General features: G+C 39.0%; 1 protein-coding gene across 4 annotated transcripts in view; it reads left to right on the plus strand.

Moving 5' to 3' along the window:
- Positions 1–2,842: 2,842 nt before the first annotated feature.
- MYOM2 (myomesin 2) overlaps positions 2,843–26,476 on the plus strand; it is a 74,335-nt gene continuing 50,701 nt past the window's right edge. For 2 of the 4 annotated variants that reach the window (XM_056488478.1, XM_056488477.1), the window contains exons 1-10: positions 2,843–2,936; positions 7,871–7,950; positions 9,781–9,913; positions 10,939–11,058; positions 12,693–12,831; positions 13,009–13,166; positions 14,050–14,142; positions 23,282–23,370; positions 23,451–23,501; positions 23,776–23,940. In XM_056488478.1, coding sequence (XP_056344453.1) covers positions 9,807–9,913; positions 10,939–11,058; positions 12,693–12,831; positions 13,009–13,166; positions 14,050–14,142; positions 23,282–23,370; positions 23,451–23,501; positions 23,776–23,940 — 922 coding nt within the window. In that variant the 5' untranslated portion in view covers positions 2,843–2,936; positions 7,871–7,950; positions 9,781–9,806. The remainder of the gene's footprint in view (positions 2,937–7,870; positions 7,951–9,780; positions 9,914–10,938; positions 11,059–12,692; positions 12,832–13,008; positions 13,167–14,049; positions 14,143–23,281; positions 23,371–23,450; positions 23,502–23,775; positions 23,941–26,476) is intronic. The other 2 variants (XM_056488480.1, XM_056488479.1) reach the window with 2 other exon arrangements.

Genomic DNA, 26,476 nt, shown 5'->3' on the forward strand with positions numbered 1-26,476 from the left:
TGCACTCCCTCCAAACCTGTTTTGAGTTCAGTCCTTCAGGTGGTGGTATTCTCCTCTGAATGAGACACATTCTATTGGGTTTCTTTGTGGAGCCCATAACTGATAGTCCTGAATTTCTGACCAAAGGCACTAACGGAGGAAAGAACATGATTTATTTTTCATGTGGTTGAACTGTTTTGTCTTTCCTTTGTAATACCAAGGCAGATACTGGGAGTTGGGTAACTGTGAAGAGAGACACTGCTCTAAAATCACCAGTGCACAGTATCCATTGCTCTGCATGGCTTTAGAAACCTCACCACAGGGCTATATGAATAACTAGGACTGCCTCAGGGATGAGGAGCCTCATGGCTAGTTACCAATCTATTAACTTATACGAAGCTATAAATATGCAGCAAGCATTCAAAGAAATCAGTAGTTAACATATTAACAAAGCTGGGCTTCAGAGGCTGCCTTACAAAGGTGCATTAGGTTTTCTTGGAACTGGAGAAAGATTAAAGCACAAGGGTGCTATTAAGGTACCCTTATGGGCTAAATGCATGCCTCTTCTAACACCATTACCTTTCATTTCATTTCTGTTTTGATGTTTAATCCAATGGCTAAAAAGCTAGCACCTCTTTTTCCTGAGCTCCATTTCAGTTCTTTGTCTTCCCCTTTCCTGGAATAGTTGAGACATTACTCAGGCCTGCATCAATTAAGCAACCCACATCAAGGGATTGGCATAAGATAAAGAAGTAATTATAAAATACCAAATTCACAAGAGGATTTTAGCACATGCTAAGTTTAAAATACTTGAATAATCCTTTTGATACACTGTTAAATCTCTGCTTTAGAAAAGTTCTTAGGGAAGATCTTCTATTTGGGAGGTGGAGTGACCTTCTGTGTTAGGGGGGAAGTAGGTATATCATGTAAATTATTTCATAGTTAAAATATTTTTTGGTGCTCTGCTGCCTAAATTTCACCACCAGTGAATAACACATTATTGCAGTTTCCCCTTCTATCTTATTTTGTAATATCTATGAAAAGAAGAAAAATTTATGTATTGTCTTTACTGGACACAGCCTGGGACTGGCCCTCCTACATGTTCTTGCCTTTGGCATTTTTCCCACAGTCCTCAGGATGCACTCCTATATTTTTGTCATCCAACCACACCCTGAAGAAAACTTAAAATAGAAGAGTGCTCAAGTGTAAAGGCAGACAGAGCAGGCAGTAAATGCCTCCATTTCTGTAGAGATAATAAATATAGAACAAGAAATGGAAAGCAGAGCATAGTGAGAACTTTAAAGTTTTCCTGAAAAATGGCCTTTTACCTCCCACAGGAAAATTCAATAGGAGAGAAGAGATGGAGCTGGGTAAGTAAAGTGGCTTTGCTCTGGATTATTACATGTTAATTACTTTGACAGCTGCTTCTGAAACAGCATCTACATTCAGGGCATATGCAGTCATTCCACTCTGTCTGTCTCTGTAGATCTAATTCTGTCAGACTGAGTTATAATTCAAGATCAATGGGAGGGAGAAGCCTGTTTCAAGCAAATGGTAGCCCTAGATGATAAAAAAGTAAGAAAGATCCTCACCAGAGCTATTTAGGAAACTTGGATGAGCACTGCAGATGGGATAAGAATCAGTTATTTAAAGGCTTTTTTCACCTCTTGCTCTGCTTCCCTACATGTATACATAAGAAGAACACATGACTTTAAAAGAATATTGCTCATTTGCCAAAGTGTCACATACCAAGCAGTGGAAGAGATTGTCATTTAGTGACTTTAACAATGACTGGATTTCTATATAAGTAAATTGGAAATAGATTTTGTTATTTTCAAATAATTTAAAGATCAATGAATTCCCTACTTTTGTATGTTGCTGACTCACTGATTGTTTGAGTCCTTTTGGGATAAGTCATGAGGTATGGTTAGGTCTGCCACATATCCAGGTTCTCCCAGGCATTTGTCCTATTTCCAGACAGGATAAGAGGAAAGTGATTAATTATTCATGCTTGTCACAAAGCCTTGTAAGAGGCTCCTTTCCCATATGGATGCAACCCCTGTGGGGTTGTCCACCCCCAGAATGGGGCAGAGTGACTGATGCCAAGCCTGGCTCTGCAGGGCCAGTGCTGCTACCCCATGGCATCTGGACATGTCAGAGCCACCACAGTGGTGCCTGGCAGCTACTGGACAGAAACCTAGGAGCCCTACAGGCAGCAAGCACCCATTTTAGTCAGTAATAATCAGGAACCATCAGGGGACAAGGTCTCACAGAACTGACTGCTTTGGCTGCATGGTTACCTCTCTAGACATATGAAATTCTTCCTACTTTGCCTACAAGACATAGAAAAATCTCTCTAAGATTGACTGGTGATGTTTTCTACAACTGGTATGCCTTCATATGTTGCAGACATTCTCACATCCAGAGAACTTTTAAGGAAGCAATAGGGAGGCTCATTTTACAGCCTGAAGCACCAAGGGGATCTCATGTCTCTACTAATAATATTCTGGAGTTTGCGTCTCCTCACTGGTCTTCTAAGTTACTGATTATTTCAAAATGTCAAACTTTTCTAAATAAAAAATTTAAACTGTTTTCTGGCATTTAATTGCTTCCCATGTGCTTGGTGTTGCTGGGAAGAGAAGCCCCACTTTTAACATAATCAACTGCTTTTTAAAGAAATGAGGTTTGTCTTTTATTAAAACACAGTATTAAACTGCATATAGGCTAATGCTTTTCTTTAGCCTTTATATCACTCCCTCATTGCATATTAGGCTGACCCCAGTTTTGGGAGAATCACTTGGTTAGCTCTAAATATAGCACTGCATCTGCCCTTAAATAGGAGTGAAGGGGCAGAGCAGCCTTTAGAGAGGGGAATTATTTGTTTTCCTTGGGCAGTGCTTGCTAAGCTGGGGAAGGCTGGTCTTTCTCTCTGCTTTCCAGTTTTTCTACATCCCCAGGTAAGTCCATTTTCTATCCATGTTTTTCTTGTACAGAACAAATGAGAGTGCTTGTAGGAGAAGGTTGTGTGCCTTCCTGTAAAAAAAAGATTGCTTTCCTCAGGGAAAACAAGCAATAAGAAGATTGATTCATGAAAAGAAAAGCAAAACAAAAATTTAAAGTAAGATTGTTTTTTCCTGAGCATAGTCACCTTGATTTTATTGTGTATTACATTGTCTCTGTTTCTGCATATAAAGAACTACACTACAAAAATATATAGCTCTATTCGTATATATTCTTTTCTAATTACACAAATATTGCACACTTTCTTGTGTGCTTATACTGTATGATTTTTCTGAAGTCTGTGTGTAAATGATTAAGCATAAAATCCTATAGTAGCTGGCAAAACTATTTGGTCTTCTGAAAATGGAAGTAGCTGAAGTAGATAGGCAAAAAAACCCCCCTACTTTTATTTTGTGTCTGCCATGCTTTCAAGTACTTGTTTCCAGAATATGTATTTCTGGTGTCTGTATCACTCTAAGCTAGGTGATATGTTCTGTGCCACATGAAAATTCCAGCTAAATATCACTGATAGAGTCCTGGGAAATCAAGTTCATGCTCTTGAAATTATGCCTGTGTGTTGACAATGCCTGTGAGCCAAAAGAAGCACCATAATGAAGGACAACGAATGTTGGGGTGATGGAAAATGATTTTCATCATCTCACTGTCCAATGTTCTTAGCTGTCCAGTTGAAGTGATATCATATACTTGCCAAATGAAGGGAAGTCTTCAAACTTTATCAGAACATGTGTGAACTCTGTGCATTTGGAATGTTAGGGTGGCAAGGATTCAAGTCAATGTGGACAAATTTAACTTCATTTAATTCCCAGCCTTGTATGATCATGAATTCATAAGGTAACATCCACTTTAGTATCCTACCTGGGATATATACTGTTCAGCTTCTATTAGAGATATGGAAGGAAAGTCAGTTTGGAAACTTCCACTCCTTTCCTTCATGAGAGTCACAGAAAATGCAAAATTACATTCCTTTATAGGCTGACTGGAATACAGGATCTGGTGCTTCCCTCCACAACAATCACCTTGCTGGAGGGAAGGGTACCCATGACTCTGCCTGCTGCTCAAGGTCCTTATCAAGGGTTGTGCATATGATTGTGACCACCCATTATATATTTCAAATTATCCCTCACTAACTGTTGTGGCCAGAGCATGAAGCAAGCCATTCAGGGACTATCAGAAAGTCAGGGTGTTCAACTAATCATAGCTGTGCTGTAACCAAATGATTAAATTGGTGAATTTACCATTAAATTGCTGAATCTACCTGTGTGTCATTGAGAACAGTATAGTTTGATGTTGGGAAATGTTGAAAGTTTACTCATTCAAAGCAAATGAAATTAGTAAAAATTATAGACAGATTTGTGATGGTGGGTACCATCAGCTGCTTAAAAATGTTGCTTTGTTTAATATTCAGATAAGTATAAACAGAGGAGAGAATTCTTTTTTTTTTTTTTTGTTATTATGTTTAATAATGCATTTCAAGATTTGAATCTGTTTCAAATATTAATGAAATGAAGAAAATACTATTTCCATGAAAAGGAGGTGCAATCAGTAAAACATGAGACCAACTATGATGTAGCTAAAGAAATCAAAGGAAAAATACCTAAAGTGTTCAAGCTTGTTGAATGATGTCTGGAATTTAGCAGAGCAAGCAAGTGAGAATTCCATATGATTTTTTTTTTTTATTTTTAAGATGAGCATTTTGTTCTAGTGTCAAAAAAGGTAAAACTGACTTCTTATAGGGACTGAACAAGACCTTCAATGGGAGGACTGAAACATCTTAAAATGATAGTATATTTGTGTAGGTTTTTTCATTCAAAAAACATAATTTTCTGTGGAAGATCTAAATATACCCATGTGTACAGAGAAAAAAAAGACTGGAGAGACATATTAAAAATTTTGTCAAATGAGATTTTAACCAAATTAGTTTCTTATCAAAATGGAGAAGAATGAACCAGATCCTCTATATCCTATTCCATTTAGACTGTAGTGTCTAGAGCTGCATAATGACTCATGATGGTTTTACAGGATTTCCACCAGAGTCAGTTTATGGGAGAAAATGATAATATGTTATTAAGTCTGAAATCTCTGCAGCATGGATACAGCCATCTGGAAAGGATCATGTATTTTTTGAGGCAATGTGGTAATTTTTTATACTGGTCATTAGGAGAAACCAATTTTTTCTATCTTCCATTGTGGTATGTAGGTGATATGGATTTAAAGATATTTTATCAGTTAAATATCAGGGGTTTTTATGCACCATGAAAGTATAAGTTAGTAGCTTCCTGAAAACACTTAACTTTGAACAATGGGGAGAATAGCTAGCAGAACAAGAGACAGCTGTCTAAGCCATGGGAAGAACAGGACAAGCCCTCAAATCAGTGCAGATGGTCAAAGGAATTTCTGTCAATGTGAGCACAGGCAAGAACTCGTGAATAATTTCTGGCACTTCTGCAGATGGCCAGGAACAGAGATGAGCACAGAAGTGCATGTTGCATGGTATAGCTCTGGCAGGCTGAGAGAACACATGCTGTACAGTGCACTGCTCATGACATGAGCCTTCTGAATCTGGGAATGCCAGTTTCTATCTATGGTGGGTGCAGCCATGTCCTTCTTACCATGGCATTTGTTAAGCCATCCATCAATTTACTTGGTTGTGTGCCTGCTCTCTGAGGCAGTGTAAATGATCATGCTAGAATTTACTGCTTGTCCTTTAAACCTTAAATTAACTCACTTATCAGACTAACAATGTTTATATCAGACCCTTGGCTTCTCTGCTCAAGAATGTGTCCCCTTGTCACGTGGCCCTAGATTATGGCTTTCTATTCAGATCAGTATTACTGTGTCACAAAACTATGCATATCCTGACCTGGGAGCTCAGCCTTTTACTCAGGGTCAAGTAAAAATTGTTATATACATGCTACAAAGCATGAGGAAATGTATGTTTATGTAAAATGACTTGAATAGTCTAATTCACCTGTGGTTTATATCATTAATCCTTAAGGGCATTTTGGCAGAGGTAACATTTTTCTTTGTGTTTAATAATCTTCTGAGTGGTTTATACAGCACATAGATTAGTGCATTTTATGTCCTTTTGGTGTCCCCAGCATTTACAGTCATAGAAAAAAATAGGAATAATAATAGTAACAATAACAATAGCAATAAGAGGGTAGAATAGTGCTACATTGCACTAACAATGTAAAGGTCAGATGAGACACCAAATGTTTTAGGATCATCTTTTCCCTGTAATTCTAGGTCTTTTTCTTGAAACTCAGGGTCATTAATAGGATGTGTGTGGATGTAACTCAAACATTGTTTATGACACACAGGCCATTTTTTTCAGCAAGGCCTCCAAAATTCTTGGAGTGGAACCTGGTAAATAAAGCTTGAGATTTGCTTTTTGGTTTTTAAATAACCATTCAGATAATTAATTTGTCTTTCTCTGGAGTTATGCTTTTTGTTGTTGTTGTTACTGGACTCTCAATTTTCCACTGGGATTTTTCCCCCTAATTTCTCTGCCATACCACTTCCTTCATCTCACTTTTGAGTCAGTTTTGCCAATTCACTTGCCAGTATAACTAGGTCTCCAGAAAATGTCATTGATAGAATTTTGGTTCACCTAAATCAGTAAATTCACTGGGGTTAAGCTGTCATCAGCAAATCATATTCTCTAAGTGTCTTAATGGTAGATTGTCTAAATATTTGAACATATTTCAAACATCTCATATAAATGTATATCAGTGGAAAACTGGTAAAACAGTCAACATATTGCTCCTAGGAATACACTATAAACTTATTTTATCAGGAGCCCTATACCCTATATGCTGCTTTTACAGTGGGACTTTGATTTTGCTCTTCTGATACTTGTCTTTGCAGCACTATTAAGTATTAAATACATACTCTGCAAATGTTATTGTAATTAACTGATGATTATTATTAAATTTGGAATTGTTGCCAGGCAGCTCCCCTCTGTGTTAACAGAAGGCAAAGTGAGTCTGGCTGCTAACAAGCTCAATTAATTGCTTGTATGAAGGCTGTGAGTGGATGGCTACCCTTGTTTCTGTACTAAAGGTGTTTAGGTAACTGTGAAAAATGTATGAAGCCAAATCTGGGGAGTCCTGGCTGCTGAAAAATAGAAGAAAATATGCTAATTAACCTGTAAGTTTTACATTTAGTGAAAAAGACTGGAATGTAAATGACAATGGTGTTTTCTCCTCTCTTAAAAATGAAAATAACTTAGACTGATCTATCCAGATAAATAGGCACTACTCTGCAATCCTTATAAAGATCTCAGTGTGAATTATATATATAGCAATATTTACATTGCATGGTGATAAATTCACAGAATTATTTAACTTGGCCACATGTAAACATGAGTAGCACTTAACAGTGGAGTGAGCTCAATCTGTGTTTGTCTTTTGCATCTTCATTTAGGCAAAAAGGCTAAATAGAAATAGAAAAAAAGGGAAAATTCTACCATTAATTGTCCAGTTAACATATGACACAATGTGGCAATCCAGTGTCATATACACAATAGTCACACTGTTAGACATCAGGAAGAAAATCAGTGTTTGATGTGTGCAGGTGTGGCATCACATGATGTCCAAATATCAAAACTAGCAGGAGCCAAGGCTGCTTGTGGGTCTGTGCAACTCTGCTCCTGAAACCAAGGCATTGTGTCATATGATGGGTTAACAGGTCCTTGAGGGGTCCATGTCAGCTCAGCACTGTATGAGGGCATCTTACTAAGCCAGCATCTCTGAGAGGTGCTGGACTAACTTGGGCCATGCTAACTTTTGTATTTCTCTGTAAATGTGACAATATAAAATGTTAATGCCCCATGGTAATGTTGTAAACCTGTTAAATTTTTGTTTTGCAGTGTCTTGTGCTTTGTCCAAAGCTCTCATTACTGAACCTGTGACTTGTCATTCTCATATCTCTTGAAAAAGAGCTGAAAAGGTAACTCTAAGTTATTCAGCTGTGAGGTGATAAATTGTAAAAATCTCTTTAGGTTTCTCAACATTTTAAAATAAGATGTGATTTCTATTAAATATACCTAATGTTTGCTCCCTATTTTTTCTTGTAAAAGTAAAAGTAGTTGATATGAGAATCACAATTTGGGAGCACCTGACTCTGCCCTTAACTATCTGCAAGTAACAATCAGACATGGTTACAGTTTTTTCTCTACTTAACCAATGACTAGCATTTCATTTTTTTGATAAATACTGTATGCTGGAAATATGGTATATACTGTCATTTTAACTTGCTAAATATTTTATCTAAATGAGTTTATAAGATTTCTATTCAAATCCCTTTGAGCTTTCATTTGATATACATCATGAAGCTGCTTATTTATGTGATTCTTGTTACAAATTTGGTCTTTTGGTGTGGGTCTGAGGCAGGTTCTTCTTGGCCTGGTCCACGTCCAGGAGGGCCAGGCTTTGGGGATCTGGAGTCTGGTTCTGCTGTGTCGTTTCTGGGGCAGAAACTGATGGCCCTGGGGACTGAATGGGACCTGTGGGCAGGGCAGGAGGAGCTCTGGATGAGGCTGGGCTGGGACAGTCCTGTCCATTTCTGTCCTCAGGACCTTGGCACACCCTGGGTGTGCTCACAGCACAGGGAGCTGGTGCTGCTTCCCTTGCCATGGGTGCCCTGAGGTGATGCCAGGCTGTTCCCCAGTGCCCTGGGGGCTGGCATGGAGCTGGCAGCCTGCACCCTACATGGAACAAAACAACAGGGACACTCCCTCAGCTTTTGGGGGGATATTGGATGTTACTGCAGTAATTTACCTGACTAAACCTTCACCTGCTTTATAGACTTCTACTGGGAGCTTGCTTCTGTTGTCAATGAAGTGCAGGTGCCTGGTAGGGGAGGTTTTGGCTGCTGGGATCCCTCACCACTGTTTGGACCACATGGCTCAGGAGCAGAGGGCCCCATACCCAACCCCAAGACTGCAGTTACACAAGCTGGCACCTACTCATGACATGGCTTGTGACATTCCTCACTTTTGCAAGAAGTTGTCATCATATTTCTAATGAGCGCAAAGGGATGTAGGCACCTCCATATTCTTATAATGGTGTGGTTGGTAATCTGCTTAACTCAGTGGGAAATGTGCTCTTGTTCCCCACACTGCTTCTAGGAGCACCCTGAATGCTTCTTAGAACCTTATGTCCAAATTTTGATCAAAAACTATGCCATGCTTTGGAGAAAGTCCACAAGAAGGAAACCAGAATGATTGATAGTCCAGAAAAAAAACTCACAAGGAAAGATTGAATGAGCCAGCTTTGAGTTTAAGCAGGAGAGCAGGAAAGAAAAGTAAAGAAAATCTTCAATAGGCTGCTACAAAAGTGAGCAAATACTGTCTGTTTGTTGTCATGGTGAATTGGAGAAAATATATTAAGCATAAATTGCCAAAATGGAAAAAGTGAAAGGTTTGAAGAGCAGAGAACTGAAATGTCTAACAATGGCCAAAAACCTGTCAAATTTCCATCCCTGGAAATTTCTCTGGAGGCGTTAAATGACATCTGCAAAGAAGGGGAAAAATGATCTAGTGAAATATCTTTTATGCTATCATCTGTGATTCTATAGCTCACACAGCACGACTGGTAAGATACAGCCTGAGGTGCCCACATGTGTGACTGGTGGCTCTGTCACAAATTAGTGCAATTTTATACATTTGGCCATGTTCACTCATGTCAACATGTCAAAAAATATTAAACCAAAGTGTCTGAAAGATATGGCTAAATGTGTGCATGGCTAAATATGTGTGGCTATCTTCCCTCTCTGCAGGAATTATTGGTCACCAGAGAGGGAGCATGTCTTCAGTAGCAGTGCCATTTTACCAGAGGAGGCACAAGCACTTTGATCAGTCCTATCGCAACATTCAGACAAGATATGTACTTGAGGAATATGCTGCAAGAAAGTAAGTGACATGTATTTCAGCATAGACAGGTCTCTGTTTTGGGTAGTCAGTTCTTAGAATCAAGATACTTACCTTTTTCCTCCACCCCCCAAAAATTCTTATTTATACAGAATGATAGTTTTCCACTTCTTTCCCTTGGCACACTCCTTGTCTGTAATCTCCCACCAGCATAGCTGAACTTCCTAGCAATATTGCAAGACACCTACACAGACCTTTTAACTTAGGATCTGTCCTCTTTGGTACCTCTAAATTGAGAATTCTTAAATCTTCCTTGTAGGCTAGAATTGAAACTCTGAATTAAGAAAAATTACTGGGAAATTTATTGTAAGTCATAAAAACAGCATTTTTACCCACTCTTCCATATGACATGATGATATTCCTTCTCCAGAAACTGGTTATAGCTAATTATAGTTTTTAAGATTCAATTTCCTTTTTTAATTTTAAATGAAGGCTTAATGCTTCTCGTTTGAAATCTCAGAGTTTTAACCAGAAAATACACATTCTTTGTATCTCTAAGCCTGAAACTTTGTATTGTGGTTGTTTCAGAATCACTGTTCTCCCTACTTAGTCATTAACATGCCTGCCTAGCTGTCCAGCTGGTCCAGTTTCCCTTGTGAAAGAGAGCAGTTTCAGAAAGTTCTGTGAAATATAGAAAGGCAGGAATACTTAGAAACAGACAATGCTATGGGGACTCTTTGTGATTTGTGTATTAGACAGGCTGGTACCCTTGTGGTTCACTGAATGCTATCATCACACCTGAATGATTGAAGACTGAAATAAATATAAATTCAATAGAATGAAAAAAAGTGTCTAATGATCCCCAGTGACAGATGATGGGCATTGAGACCTTGAAAGACAAGTGGCAATCAGCACCTAGTGCAGTCAGTGAAGATGAAAAGGTGTCTCACTGAAGAGTGCTCAGTCATGGCGTTTAGCTCGCTCAGCCCAAAGTAATTTCTTTGACATTTGTGAGTTCATGTTTTACTTGAATTGCTGGGTTATAACAATGTCTTTTATATCTGAAGGGCTGCTTCCAGGCAGGCTGCTTATTATGAATCATCTGGCTTGGGGAAAACAACGTGTAGACTGTGTGCCAGGAGGGCACGCACCTTGGCGCACGAAGCGATGCAGGAATCCCGGAAAAGGTAAAGCTGCCTTGGTCCAATCTGACCTGTCTGGTGGCTCTAGACCCAGATCTTTTGCCAGGGCTCTTTTCAGAGTTGACAAGACTGGACGTTTCTCTGTCACTGTTCTTCACTAATCTATTTTGGCTGGAACACTAAATGACTGAGTGTCACTTTCAGTCTCATATTTCAACTCAGAGTTGTTCCCCTGATCCCCACTCTGACTCTTGAAAACAGCTTTAAAACAAAAATAAATTAGAATACAGCTAGTACTCAGAACTCATTTTGAGCAAAACTACTCCACTATTCTTAAATTTCTAATTTGGATCAATTTAAATGTTTTAAATGCTTTCCTGAATATCAGAAGGATTTGCTATCATGTCTCAGTTACTGCCTTGATGAGAATTCCCAGAGTAACTGTGCTGATGACAATATTCCCCTTAGTGAATTTCACTGTTTCTGCTCTGCTGTGCACTACAGCTACTGCACCAAAGACATAGAGGATTTATATTACAAGAAGGAATTCTGCCTTGCTTGTAGAAAATATGTTGTGCAAATCATATACACCCATATGGTTCTAGTACTTGGATTGGTCTGAAATATATAACCTCAGAACAGAAATCTCAAGGAAAAATCAAATTATTTTAATTTAGTTTTTAAAAACTGATTTTTATTTCAGCAATATAAAAAAAATGGCAAGACATGGCTGGTATTTAAAATGCATTGAATTGGTACAAAGAATTTTTTTAAAGCATCACACAAATAATATTTTGATTCACTGAATTTCATGGAAGTTTTCTTATCTGGGTTTCAGAGTCTTGCCATATGATGACTATATTGACAGCTATGCTAGAAATATCTGATATTCAGATATTATTTTGTCCTGGGAAGGAAAAGAGTAGCATAGGCTGTTTACTGAATCAGCATGAATGAAGCTAGCTCCTCCTAAAAACATTCATGAGTTGGGGTATTTTTAGGGATTCTGAAAAAAACTGTGGAGTTAGGTTTTCAGGGAACAACTTACAATTTTTTCAAAACTTTTAAAATGTTTTCCTGGTAGTTTCTGTAATACTTCTTGCTCTTGTTAAGGGACAGCTTTTTTTGCATGCAGCTGTTCCTCAGATCCTTGTGAACTCCCTGGTCTGTATCTTCCAGGTGAGGTTAGGTGATAAGCCCATGGAGCTGCAAGAGCTCCGAGGTGCTAAAGCTTCTTAAGCTAAGGGTATTATGCAAGCAAGGCACAACTTTTAGCAGGTTGTGAACAGTCACAGAACTTGCCTTCACTCCTTTGCCTTCTTGTGTCCATGGGAAGGAAAATCAAGGGCCAGAAGGAGGCCAGGCAGGTTCTTTATCTTGATTACCAGAGGGCTGTGGGGAAACGTGTCAATGTGACCATAGCAGAATTCAAGGCTTAGAGCTATGGCCCCACAAATACAGGGGAATATGAAATGAATATGAAGAAAGAATATGAAGAATATTCACATGATTTTACATATTCAGGATATGCAGATTGATTTCTAATGATTCCTAATTGATTCCTAATCTAAATTTTACATCCTACTGACATGGTTTCAGAGCCCTTGGTTGCCTGGTGTGTATGAGTGACAAACTTAAAGCTTCACAGTGGTAACCTGATTTTCTTCCTTGTCCCACAGCAGTCACGAGCAAAAGTCTCATGTAAGTGATGAGAAAAGAATCCGTTTTGCCAGTGAGTTGTCTGCTTTGGAAAAAGAGATCCACACAGCCAGGCACCGTGCTCGAGAACATCTGGATAAACTTGCTGTGCAAAAAATGGTACCTGCTGAATCTTTTTGCTCCTATGCAAAAATAGTTCCAAGATATACTGAAATTTAAAGCTGTGCTTCAAATATGAGTAGTGATTAAGCATCTTTTTTATGAATTTAAGGTTAGATCTCCTACTCTATTTGAGGCTGGTGCCAGATGCCTCTTTTCTTTTCCCTTGTTTAATAGGTAGAAGAAAGTATGGCTCTGGAAAGACATATCATTGAAGAAAGGATAAGTCGAGCCCCTGAAATTCTGGTGCGGCTGAGGTCTCACACTGTCTGGGAAAAGATGTCTGTGAGCCTTTGCTTTACTGTACAAGGATTTCCAACCCCAGTTGTACAATGGTAAGAGACTGGCCTTTCCTAGCCCTCCAAAAATGTTGTTAAGCTTTTTTCATTTGAAAGTTATGCCATAAGTGATAAGTGTCATGTGTATAATGGCTTTGTTAAATCCCCTTTATAATCCTCCTGGATGTGCAGGATCGTAGCAGTTGATACTGCAGTGGAAGGAGTGGGAGGAACATTTGCAGAGTGGCCCCATGCAATGTGAGAAACAAACTCAAGCATTTCAGAAGGCAGATAGTGACAGGCATTCCAGTCTTTCTGGCCATTCAGTTTCCTGAGCACAGAGTAGCAAGTGGTAAAACACACAGACCTCATAGGCTACCTGCTAAACCTGGATAAATGTGCACAGCACTCTGTTGTAATGGGCAGTGTCTGTGGTCACATCCTGCCAGCTTCTATTGAGGAGGACACAAAGGTCCTTCCAGCTGCCCTCCTCTCTGGATAGGTCTGTCCTGTACATACAAAAGCCTCAGGCTGGACTGTAAAGACCTAACACGAGGCATAATTCTGTTGCTTTTCTGTGCTGAAGTCTTTTGCTGTGGTGTAAGATAAAGTTTGCTTCCCATCTTGTGTCAGGGCTGGTGGACTTGAAAGTTCAAGCCCCATGCCATCTTCTTTTTTCTTCTTTTCCTCCTCTTCTAGACAGAGTGCACATCTTCTCTTTCCCCTTCCCTGCTGCTCTGATGGTCCTGCTTTGCCTTCATGGCCCAATATGTATCTGTCCATACAGACTGGGAAATACTCCATGCAAGTAGTGACAATTCACATGATAGTAAATGATATTGTGGTCCAAAGATCTGCCAAGTGAATGAATTGCTGATATTTATGAGTTTCATTTTTTTCTTCATTGTTTTATTTTTTTCTTTATTTTCTTGATTGTCAGGTACAAAAATGAGGAACTGATTTCTCCTGCAAGTGATCCAACAAAGTACAGAATTGAAAGCAAATATGGAGTCCATGTGTTACATATAAACAGGTAAATCTTTCTGCAGAATATAACAGTTTTCTTAAACTCTATGCAAAGTATTTTATATCAAATATAATCTAAAAAAATCACACAAAGGCTGAAAGACAATTGTTAAATTCAGTACACTTTTTTGTTGGTGTTCACTTTTAGGCTGGAGAAGGTTCACTGACTGCCTGAGTATTAGGCTATGAAAATGAAATTATAAGTTAGATATTTATATTCATTGACTCCAGCAATCTACAAGATATAAAAAGAAGAGGCAAACAGATGAAAAAACGGTAGTTTCTTTTTTTATTAGAATTACATCTTCTTAGCATTTGAAGTGGAAAATTATATGTTCTTGTAATGATGAAGCTCTTTTAGGTAAACAAAATTATATCTGGGCAGGGCAGGAATACATAGCTGTATTTGTTTCACTATATGCTAGGTTCTACTTACTTTTTCATCTTTTTTTTTCTTTCAAAAAGCAAGGACGTGTAAATTACTTTTATAAAGGTTCTAATTTAATAAAGTTTATTTTTTCAAAATGTTAACTTTGTGATATAGAACATGCTTGGGTATAACAGCTTCCAATAAACTAATCCCATGCTAAAAATGAAGACATTACTGCAATATTTAAAAAAATAAAAGAATATCTAGAGCAGAGACACAAACCCCTTCTTTTAATTTCTCCAGAACATGAGCATCAGCTGTGCTGAAAGAGCTGGAATATTTGTGGCTAACACTTGGCTGGCCAAACGTTTAATCTTCTACCCTGTCTCCATCTGTCAGCAGTGGAAGCAGCCCTGAGCACAGCCTTGTGGCATTAGTACAGAAAATAAGTGCATAATTCCTTCTGCTTTTGGGAAAGACTACTTGTCTTTGTCATCCTGCAGCCAAGTCCAGCCCACCTGTCAACCTTTTCATAGCTCAGGATGGGAGAAACACATCCCTGTACAGAACCTGCCAGCAAGAATCACCAGGTTGTTGCTTCCCAAGATGCTTCAAAGGCTCTCAGTCCTCTACCCCCAGGCCATGGATAACTCACTAACTGCTCTCTGTATCCATGAAATCTGTCCATGCTGCTGTTTCTTCCCACCAACATTACTTTTGAGGATAATAACAGCAGGTTAAAATACAAAAACAACTGGTCCTTTTGCACTCCTCTCCCTTTTAGCAGGGAAATGGAAAACTCTCTCCTTTGTCTGGATGTGTGTGAGTGCCAGTCAGGAGAGGAAACTTTGTTCACTTCCTGATGGTGAGTGACTGTGACTGTTTATTTCCCTTGGTTAGCTCTCCTGAGGAACTGCTTGGTGAGTTCAAGTGCCAGTTATGCAGTATGCAGTTTGCCTTGTGACATTTTGGGAGTAAATAGCTTTTAGAAAAAATAGGAATCAGTGCTGATGCTGCCTTCTGAGCACCTGTAACCATCAGGCTGAAGGGTAACAATGGTGCTTTTTACCTCTTTTCTCTGCTGATTATAGTCATGTAGGCACAACCAGCATTGAGAGTGTTCAGACCCAGCTGTATTTCAGGCAAATTCAGATGTACCACAGTCATTTATTGGCACCCATTCAGGTTTCCCTACCCCTGTCTATTAGACCAGACTTCCTGTACTCATGCAGACTCCCTCACATTCAGCCAAGCTCCATCTTCAGAGACTCTTGCTCCATTTCTCTTTCATTCTGTCTGGCAGTGTGGTCTTTTTGCCACCTAAGCATTCATGGCTGCTTTCCCACAGATTTCCCTTCTACACTTAAAATAATACTGGGGGATGGTTATGATTTAGACAGTTTATTAAATAAAAATTTCTAATTTAAATTTTTATTCTTTACTACTAATCCATTTTAATTCAAAACCTGATCATCAGCGGTATTTTCTGTACTAAAAGCACAGAAAATAGACAGGCAGGAAATGGAAGAACATTTTGTTAGCACATAATTAACATTAAGTATATATTGTATTGAAATAAATAGATGTATAGATAATGGTTAAAATATATAAATTGTTAATTTTTTATGCAAATGTATCCATCAATTAATTCTATATCTTCCATTAATATCTTTGTGCACTTATATTTTGTATTTTATGAACAATTAGTTTTTCTGGGAGGTGGAGCCATTGGGAGTTTCTTCCTATCCACTTCTGTGCTCTTCTCAGCTGTTCATACTAAAGTGCTGAGCTGAATGTAATCTTATCCACAGCCACTCAGAACGGCCTTGGAATTTCTTGGCTACTTTTCTAGCACTTCAGCGAAGCCCAGGGAGTGAACTTTTTCCTTCTGATGCAAGTGTGATATTTATTCCTGGGAGTATTCCCTGATCCCAGTGGAAACATTCTTGAGGCACTGAAACCTTAACGTCACCTTGTTGTCTTAAAGTAGTAACTGGACACAATTTCATCCCCCACTGTTTGGTGCTCTCCAGAACCCATAAACCTATACAGTAAGCAGATAATCTTAATTTCTGTCTCATGTTTTTTATGATGCTATGTTCTCAATTTACCACATTTTTTGCATGCTTGCAGGGCTATCATGATCATATAGTGTCTCCCTCTTTCTCCTTTTAAACTTCTTCAAATGGGAGTTTGAGCTCAAGATCTCCCTTGAGCGGTAGAGAAAAGGAGTTTGGAGTTTAATTCTGTTTTTCACATCTCATAATTATAGCAGAAGTTATGCACTGGGGTTGAGGTTTGTCCCATCTTTCAACTCTCATTTCACAGGTTATTAGGAGGAGACTGTGAGGAATCTTAGGAGAGAAAGCTCCTGGTAGTTGAAATAAATAATACATATCTGGGACTGTGTGGGTTTTTTTAAAATGTATTTTTTATCCCACATAATTTAATTATGGATAGGCACAAGAAAAGATTTACAAGAAGATAAAAAGATTTACAAAAAGATAGTACAAGAAAAGATTTCTGTATCAGTGGTAGTCAAGATGGCCATTGCTTTCTGGCATAGCTGAAAAATATTTTGTGTCTCAGTGAATATCTTTGTAATTAAGCCATAACACTTTTAAAGTTCGTTGTTTTTTGTTTCTTTATTAACTGTGATGACTTATTAAACGAATCATGGTTTTATTCAGCTGTGATTGAATATGTTATATTCCCAGCTACTCTGGCTGCTGTGCAGAGCAGGCAGCAGGATGCTCCTCCCTGGGGCTGCTCCTGACTTCCACCCCTCAGTGGGTGGGAGGGTGAGCTGAGCTGGGGGGTAGGAGCAGGGAAGGACATTTGACATTCCAGGGCACCGTCAGTGTGGTGTGGCCACTCTCATATATATAGGGCTCAAGGTTTGACAGTATTTTGTCTTTTACTAGAGCCCTGTCCCTTTCCTGATTCAGTCACAGCCTGAGCAGTGCATAGCATGGCAGAGGGAAAGGATGGCAGTGCATCAGCAGGAGTGTGTGGCAGAGCCTGCAGAGTGCAATGCAACACCTGCTGGGGCAGGGAGAGCCTGCAGAGTGCAGTGTAACACCTGCAGAGTTCAGTGTAACACCTGCTGGAGCAGGGAGAGCCTGCAGAGAGCAGTGTAACACCTGCTGGAGCAGGGAGAGCCTGCAGAGTGCAGTGTAACACCTGCAGAGTGCAGTGTAACACCTGCTGGAGCAGGGAGAGCCTGCAGAGTGCAGTGTAACACCTGGATGGAGGAGCAGAGCCTGCAGAGAGCAGTGTAACACCTGCAGAGAGCAGTGTAACACCTGGATGGAGCAGGGAGACACAGCAGAGTGCAGTGTAACACCTGCAGAGTGCAGTGTAACACCTGGATGGAGCAGCAGGCAGAGCCAGACCTTTATCTGCTACTTCAGTCCTCAGCACCACCCCCACTGCTTCAAAAGGGAAAGTTATCTATTCTGATTTAACAAATGACACTGTGTGGTCAGCAGAGAGCTATTTTAGTTTGATTAGGCACAAAAGGCTTGAGATGATTTGATCTGGAGAGGTAGAGAGTGAGGCATGCCTTTCTGTGCTGCGGGTGGAAGCAGAGCAGAGCAGAGGTGTTGAGACAAAGGAGATCTTCTGGTGCAGCCCACAGAGCCCTTGAGCTGTGCAAGGGTGGTGGGTTAGACTGCAGCTCCCTGGGTTTTGCAGGTATGCACTATCAGTGGCTGTATAGGCAGCAAAAGGTGTACTGCTCTCTTGCCCCCAAATATGTGATCTTCTGACTTGTTAGTCACTGTCCCTATAAGCTGCAGTAGTTGGGGGCTTGAGGAAGTGGCCACCTCATAACAGAGGTCCCTCTTTCCTAAAAATGAAATCCAACCAAACAAAAAGAATCAGTCAGATTCATTCTGTCTGGAGAATCAGGACAGGAGATAGCAATCCTGCAGAGTATTTCCACATTTTAATGTCATGTAGCCATAACACTGAAAATTTTGTCATTTGGATTCAAAGGAGTGATTTTAAACTCTGTAATATACTACATACTGCCTCGTGTTCTTTACATGCACTGAATTGTGTTGTAATTCAGGAAAAGATGCTATTTCACTCTTAACTCCTGTGTTTAAAACTACACTAGGCAGTTGGATGAATATATGCATTTTAAATAGATGTATTTGCCTGGGGAATATTCCCCACACAACTATTAGCACTTCAGAACCTCATGTGGGTTCAGAGCAATTTAATTTACACAAAAAAGTATTGGTACCTTGGGACAGATACAGTCCTGCACTCACGTTTTATGCTACCTAAATGTACTCCATGCATATTTCATCTGACCTTTGTAAGGGCTGAAAAAACACATTCTCCACCATAAAACAAGAACAACTGTTAGACCACACCTTGCCTCCTGGGTACTTCAAATGTAGTTTCTAACTGGTCTTGATTCAATGCACTTTACAGTGCAATTTAAGAAACCTATTTTGTTTTAGCATACAAGGAAGTAGATAATTTCCAGGATAATCCTCCATCTGAGCATTACCTGGCACAAATAAAAGTCAGAACCATATGTGACTTGCCATCTTGTCCAATTTTTTCATAGTGGGTATGAAACAAAAGTGCTGTCTAGCTCCTAGCCACTAAAATCCTACATTTCCAATGTAAGATTTAAAGGCATTTCAGTGAATACTAGGCTGTCTAAGATGGTTTATTTCTCTTCTGGAGAGTCAGATGAGTGATCTTAGCAAAGACATATAAATTGCTTTCAAAGCAGTAAAGTACAAAAAATGGGTAGAGTTGTTATGACCTCTTAAATGGCAAGAAGTGCCTGGCCTGTGGAATTGTGTGTTCATAGCAATGCTAAGAACCTCATTTCTCTTCATAAAAAACAAAGGGTGCTGTAAGAATGTGGCTGGCTATTTGGTCAGTTACCTAGTTCTTATGTTGTCCCTGAGAAAATGAGTTATAACTATATCACTAACATTTGTCAAATATTTGCTTTCAGATTTTGAACTTCTTTTGGCTAATGAATCTCCTGTCTATTCTAGTGACATTTAAGATCATATTCTGTTTTCTCTACCTTGGAAACCATCACAAACAGAAAGAGCTCATCAAAGATGTATTTTGCTGTTTCTAAGGAGAACAAAACTCCTAGGGAGGGCATTGAGATGAACACAGATATATATCCATTTTAAAAGTTAATCAGGTGACTGCCAGTCTGCTTCTTCATTTTTGGGAGACAACTTTGCAGTTCTTATATCTTTAAATTTCCAATACTTTGAGTGGTGTAGCACAGTTTGGGACCCCAAGTTAGTCTACAATACATGCTTCTCTATTTTCTAGATTATTTTAGGCCACCTGTATTTTAACAATAAATCTCTCTTTAGATCCTAAATCCAGTGTAATTCTTACAGATACTGGTTGTTATTTAACTTTAATCATGTGTTCTGCTGGAAAATGAAGCCAACACTGAGAGCAGATGATGACTGGTTTAAAGTGAGATTTTTAATCAGAGGTAACCTCAGTCAAGCAATGCTGATTTTTCCATCTCTGTTCTTAACACTCTCTAGCAACAACAAAATGTTAGAGAGCAGTTAAGCTGGATTTGAGAGAAGTGAAGCAGCCTGAAGTAATGCTTTGTTTAGGTGAGGAAATGACCTAGTGGAGCAGTGTTGGTGCAATGCTCATCACTCATTTATGAGCTGGGTGCTGTGTGCTAAGTCATTTCCAGGCCAGGAGGGATCAGGGCTGATCAGCACACCCAGGATGACTCTGATGACTCTCCCAGCCATGTCCTGCAGGTGCAAGTGTGCACCATGCCTTGGGAGGGTCTAGCTCATCCAGGAGAAACCTGTGCACTCTGCAGGTCTTTGGCAGGATGTGGCTTGGGTGGTGGCTTGAATTGCAGGAAGCCTTTATAGGGCAGGTGTCTGGGGACAAGGACTGCAGGGCACTCTGTGGCATCTCCCTGCCAGCACTGCCTAGGAAAGTCTCTGCTGGGCTCTGTCTGACACAGCAAATTAAAGACATGCTCTACCACAGTGACCTGGTGTCCTTCTGGTGAGCTGGAGCACACCAAGGCATGGTAAGGGCTGTTCTAAAACACTGACATTAGGACAATCAAGATCCAGTTTCTGGAGATGAATGCTGTTTAATTTGATAATATATATGTTATTAAATATACTATGTACTATATTTACACTCTTTAATGTACATTCTATATAAAGATTCCTAAATAAGGGATATAGTAGAGTGACAAAAATGACTTACAGCTCCAGAACAGTTAGTTCTGCAATGCCCTTTGTAAGAAATTTTTGTGCTTCCTCATTTGTCTTTAATTTGTTATATTATAGTAAGATACTATACCAGACTGTGATAAATGCATGAAGTATGTACATTTCAGTATAGAGGCATAATATGCCTTTGGAAATTGTCCTGTACTGCAGTTTTATATTGCTTTTTGGCATTTTATTACACAAGTGTTAAATAGTGTGAAACTGGGATAATAAAACAAAATGTTCTGCTTTTAAAAATTCACTGCAAAGAAGTGTTGTCAAGTCTGACATCTCTCAAACAAGCCCAGAGTCACTTAAGCTTAACATAGCTCTGGGAACAGGTATTGTAATTTCTTTAAAATCCTTCATGAAAACAAACTGTTAGAAACCATCCAGCCCAGAGAATGGTGATGAATAAGATTACATCCAACTAGTGGCCAGTCACAAGTGGTGATCCCAGAGCTCAGTGCTGGAGCAAGAGCTGTTTGATATTGTTATCAGTGATGTGGATGAGGGGAGCAGCCTCAGTCAGTCTGCAGATGTCACCAGGTAGGTGGGAGTGCTTACCTGCTGGAGGGCAGGAAGGGTCTGCAGGGGGTCTGGACAATGAGCTGAGGCCAGCTGTGGGAGGTTCAAGAGGGCAAAGTGACAAATCCTGCCCTTGGATCAAAACAACCACAAGCAGGGCTACAAACTGGCACAGAGTGTCTGGAAAGGTGCCCAGTGGAGAGTCCAGGGAAGGGCAGTGGAGCTGGGGAAGGGTCTGGAGCACCAGTCCTGTGAGGAGCAGCTGAGGGAGCTGGGGGTGCTTAGCCTGGAGAAAAGGAGGCTCAGGGGGGAACATTATTGCTCCTACAGCTGCCTCAAAGGAGGTGTTAGCCAGGTGGGACCAGGCTCTTCTCCCAAGAAACAAGTGACAGGACAAGAGGAAATAGCCTCAACTGCACCAGGGGAGGTTGAGTTTAGATATTAGGAAACATTTCTTCACTGAAAGGGGTGTCAAACACTGGAGCAGGCTGCCCAGGGAAGTGGTTGATGCACCATTCCTGGAAATTTTCAATATCTTGTAGCTCTTGCCCATGGAGTCATGGTTTAATGGTTTAACATGGTACTAGGGCTGGACTTGATGATCTTTCCAACCTTAACAATTTTATGTTTTCAATTCTTTTAAATTGTTTTTTAGTCTCACTGTGCCTGTCCAGACTGTACTAGGGTTTCCTACCCAGCTACAGGCTTTTTGGGAATTTAGTCTAGTCTTAGGATTTACCCTTATGTCTTTAATAATTAATTGTATGATAAACTTTGTAATTGATTTCTTGATTTTGTGAAATATGTGGCTGAAGAGTTGCCTCCAAGAGGAACTGTTAGACCTGTAAATTTAGAGACATAAATCATAATTTAATGGAACTTTCATCGAGTTGTTCTTTAGCCATCACAGTATGGATAATATCATTTTTATGATATGATACTGTCCAGAACATATGCGAGAAGTGAAAAGTAGGTGTCTGATGTGTCTGTGACAGCTGCTACATACTCCAGATTTGGCAACCTGTTATGTAATTTCCATAAAACAGCCTTACATATTCCTTCTCCCACATCTGGGATATGTGACCTCTTAGAGGACAGGTGCATTCAGAATTGCATCACTTGCCAAGAAGACACAAATTTGTTCTTCTGAGAGGAAACTAAATGGATGCATTCACAATATTGTATCTCACAACTGAAAATTTTTGAGTGTCCTCCATAAAATTTAATACTAAATAAACTCTTCCTGATGGACTCCATTTTAAATATGTGAAGAACTGGGGCATCAAGGTTTGTACCTATATCCTAACAGCTGATCATATTTGTGCTCATGAAACTTTAAGGAAGGATATATTAAGTGAGACAATCAATGTTTTGCACCAAGTAACTATTTTTCGCTTTATATTTGTTTATTCTATCCTTGCATAATGAATTTTTTTCTCACTAAAAATATCACAAACCAAGCCATGTATGCACATAAACAATTTTGACCAGTCTTCCTGATTTTTTATCATTTTCCTGGATTGAAATATGAGAGAGGCAAAAATACTAGTCTGCCAGCTGGGAATAGCCATATAAAGCAGAATTTTAGCAAGAATCACATGTATTTTGTTCCATGTCTCTCTCCTAAAATATGGCAGAAGAACAAGATGGATTAAGGAAGATTACATACAGAAAGGGAGTAGCCAGACTGGCATTGTCCAGCTATTTCCTTTAGATCTTTTTCTAAAGGTCGTTTGCAGTTTGCTCAAGTTAATGCAGCCTCCACACTAAGCTGTGATAAAACTGCAGTTAAAAACAGTAGCAGATTTCTGATTGTCTTTCATTGATGTCTTGCACTGTGCAGAAAGCAAAGAGCTTTCTACACTTTCCCTACCAGTAAAGAGCTTTATACACTTTCCTTATGGTTGAGGTAGTTTGGCTTGTAATATCAATCATTAGGAAAATTTTTATTTGCATAAAAAGACATCAGTTTTTCTCCTTCCCCTTTTCAGAGCTGACTTTGATGATTCTGCAACCTACTCAGCAGTAGCAACAAACGTCCACGGTCAGGCATCAACTAATTGTGCTGTGGTTGTGAGAAGTAAGTCCTACTTTATATTTAAAACAATAAATAAATATCATGCTCATATCACTGAATGTTTCTTGTATGTTTATTCATAGGGTTCAGAGAGGATGAAGAGCCTCACCCAGCTGCCATAATGCCCTTCCACCGTAAGCCCTTTTTTCTATTTGCTTAGATAATTTATGTCCTCATGTCAGTGATGTTTTACAGATGAGAAAACTGGATACAACTTGCTTCTTCTAACTTTGCTTTCTAAGCATTGAGTTGCAGTAGGAGCTGTGCAGATGCTCTTGCTATCCCAGTTGAATTTCTAGGTCAGCATAGAGTATAACAGGAAACTCCATCTCCTGTTTAGATCAGACATTAATCTGTGCCAAGTACAATTTGTTTTTCTCAAGAATGCTTTCATTTTCTCATGCACAGTGCCCCTGTCATATGATGTCTGCTTCACCCACATTGATGTCCAGTTTCTGGAGAAGTTTGGAGTCACTTTTGCAACTGAAGGTGAAACACTGACCTTGAAGTGTTCAATGTTAATCACTCCAGAGCTGAAAAGACTACGACCCCGTGCTGAGTGGTATAGAGATGGTAAGTTATTACAGTGAATAGAATCTACCTGGAAAATGCTGGAGGAGACACTGAGGATACAGGTGAGGTTAGAGTACTGTATTCTCAGAATTAAATTTGGAATAGAGAAAAAAAATCTCTAGTTAGAATTTATAGTCCTGCGTTCTCAATTAAGTGACTTGATCAACATTTTCTTGAGCATACATTAATAGCAGCAGGAGTACCTTCATATCATGATAGCACAATAGCTAGGACATTTACTTGGAAGAGATCTAAAGGCAGTTCTTAGATTTCACAATGACTCATAGTTGAATACTGTGACCACTGAGCTGAAGGGTACTCACAGAGCAGTCAAATAAAGTTTGAAGTACTGACGTATGGGCTTGGCTCTCCACTTTAATCTTGCTCCAGCATTTATTGTGAATTTCATATTAAAATCTCATGAATGTATAGTTAGGCAATACTTATAGAAGCCAGGCCTGCTGCACATATGTTTGCTCTGCTGTTTATGTGCCATGTTAGCAGGTTTCTTACCTTGCCTCCTTTGTCTGTGAAAACCTGTGTTAATGCCAGAACTGGTCTTACCATGACATCATAACATCACTAAACTCATCAAGTACTGGGGTGGATGGTACACTCTGGATCAGTAGTGTTTCTTCACTGCAGCAAAAAAGGGTTTTGAAACATAAAACTAGCTACTTGGAGCTCAATGGATAGCAGCCTGCTGTAGATATTTAGCCCACCACTTTCCACAATCTGTGTAGGATTCTAAAGTGATTATTCTACCTGAGGATTCAAGGAAAGCCTTGGTTATTTTTGAATGGTCAGACCTTTCCCCAAAGGGATGACATTTGATAATGGTGGACTCCAAGACTCATGTTTGGACTGATCCCAGAAAAGTTGTCAGAAATTTCCATAGTGGACAAAATGTGATAAATAAACTAAGAAATGACAGTAAGATTAATAAGACTGTCAAGAAAATTCAATCAGAAAAAGAATGATTTTGTTACTGCTTGTTGTGCCTTTTGTTTCATTTTTTTACATCATAGTTTTACATAGATTCACATCTGATCCTTTAGGGAACAAAGTACAGCTTAATCTTTCATGCCTATTTTTCTGTCATTGTGGATACTTCCTTGTGATGAACTGCTAGATGTCACTAAAGTAAAAAAATATGAGACAATAAAAATGGCTTTTTCTGTTTGGTGAATAACCTAAAATCTACAGCTGGTCCTTGAATTCAGATTCTGTTCTCACTGAAGCATACAGAAATTTTGCTGTACACTTCAGGATGTTTAATAACTAAAAATAATCACTCATTTCTCTCTCAGATGAACCATCATTTTCAAGGATACCTTTACTTTGTCTCCTACTGGGTGCAGTTTCTCAAGTTGTCAAATCTCTCAAATTCTAAGTTTGAAACTGCAGCTAAGAAGAACTTCGAATTTTCAAGGAATGTCCAATATTGTTCCACTTTTCATTGAGCATTATTTTTTCTTGCACTATGGAGAAAAGCTCATGACCCTTTCTCTTTGTGCCTTCATAATGACAAGATAATTCTTTCTTGATATGTAGCAATAATAAGCTCTTTGTTTTCCCCCTTATTTAACTTTATAAATTAAAAACTTCACTTACTTGTGAAAACCTGACATGAAAACCTGGTCTGTTTTAAGCCAATAGGTTTTTGCTAGGAAGTCAGATAGGTGTTCTCACATTATTCTACTTATGCTACATGAAATAGGATGTTACAAACAAGCTTAGATTTGTTTTTTTTTTACAAGTACACAGATCACAATATTTCCAAGAGGTGTACAGGTGCATTAACTGGCAGAAGTTCTTCCCAAACCCAGCAGGAATTCATGCACTATGAGCCTTTGTTATGTGCTACAGTTCCCTGTTTTGAGTCTCTTGAGAGATGGAGGCAATGCATAAATATAAGCAGTGAGAAGTTAATAATTTGTCCAACATCACGGGCTTTAGACATTTTGGTTCTTTAGAGAGGTAATATTTAATTCTGCTCTTTCATTAAGACTGTATTCTTTGTAAATTTTTTCAGTTTGTGTTAATCAAATAATGGCACCTAAGCCCCCAAGGTGGATATATGTGATCTACTTCTAGTAATTACACACAGGAGAGGCATGTGTTTATCTAGCATAAATAAGCTTCACACTTGTGAGCCTTATTGAGGGTATCTAGTAGACTCCTAAGGGCATACAAGTCAGCTCAGTCAAATCCTTTTAATTGATTTGGGATTTCAAAAACATGAATATGATGTCTGCTATTCATGGCCCACTTAGAAAAATTTAGAATACTGAAAGAACCATTCAAAAAAGAACAAAATCAAAATAATACTTCAGGAATGTATTTCTAATCTGGACATGACTTCAGCTGATATCAGGAACTTTCTATTATTGATCTCTGATGTAATATAAACTATAAAGCCATATGCACCACCTTAATGCAGCAATTTATACTGTAATCTAGAATAAAATAATTGACTTCAGAAGGAAAAACCATGGAGTGAAGAATCTAGCAAAAATGTAAGCAGAAAAAAATA

Source organism: Oenanthe melanoleuca, chromosome 3 (genome assembly GCF_029582105.1).
Source record: "Oenanthe melanoleuca isolate GR-GAL-2019-014 chromosome 3, OMel1.0, whole genome shotgun sequence".
Classification (NCBI taxonomy): domain Eukaryota; kingdom Metazoa; phylum Chordata; class Aves; order Passeriformes; family Muscicapidae; genus Oenanthe; species Oenanthe melanoleuca.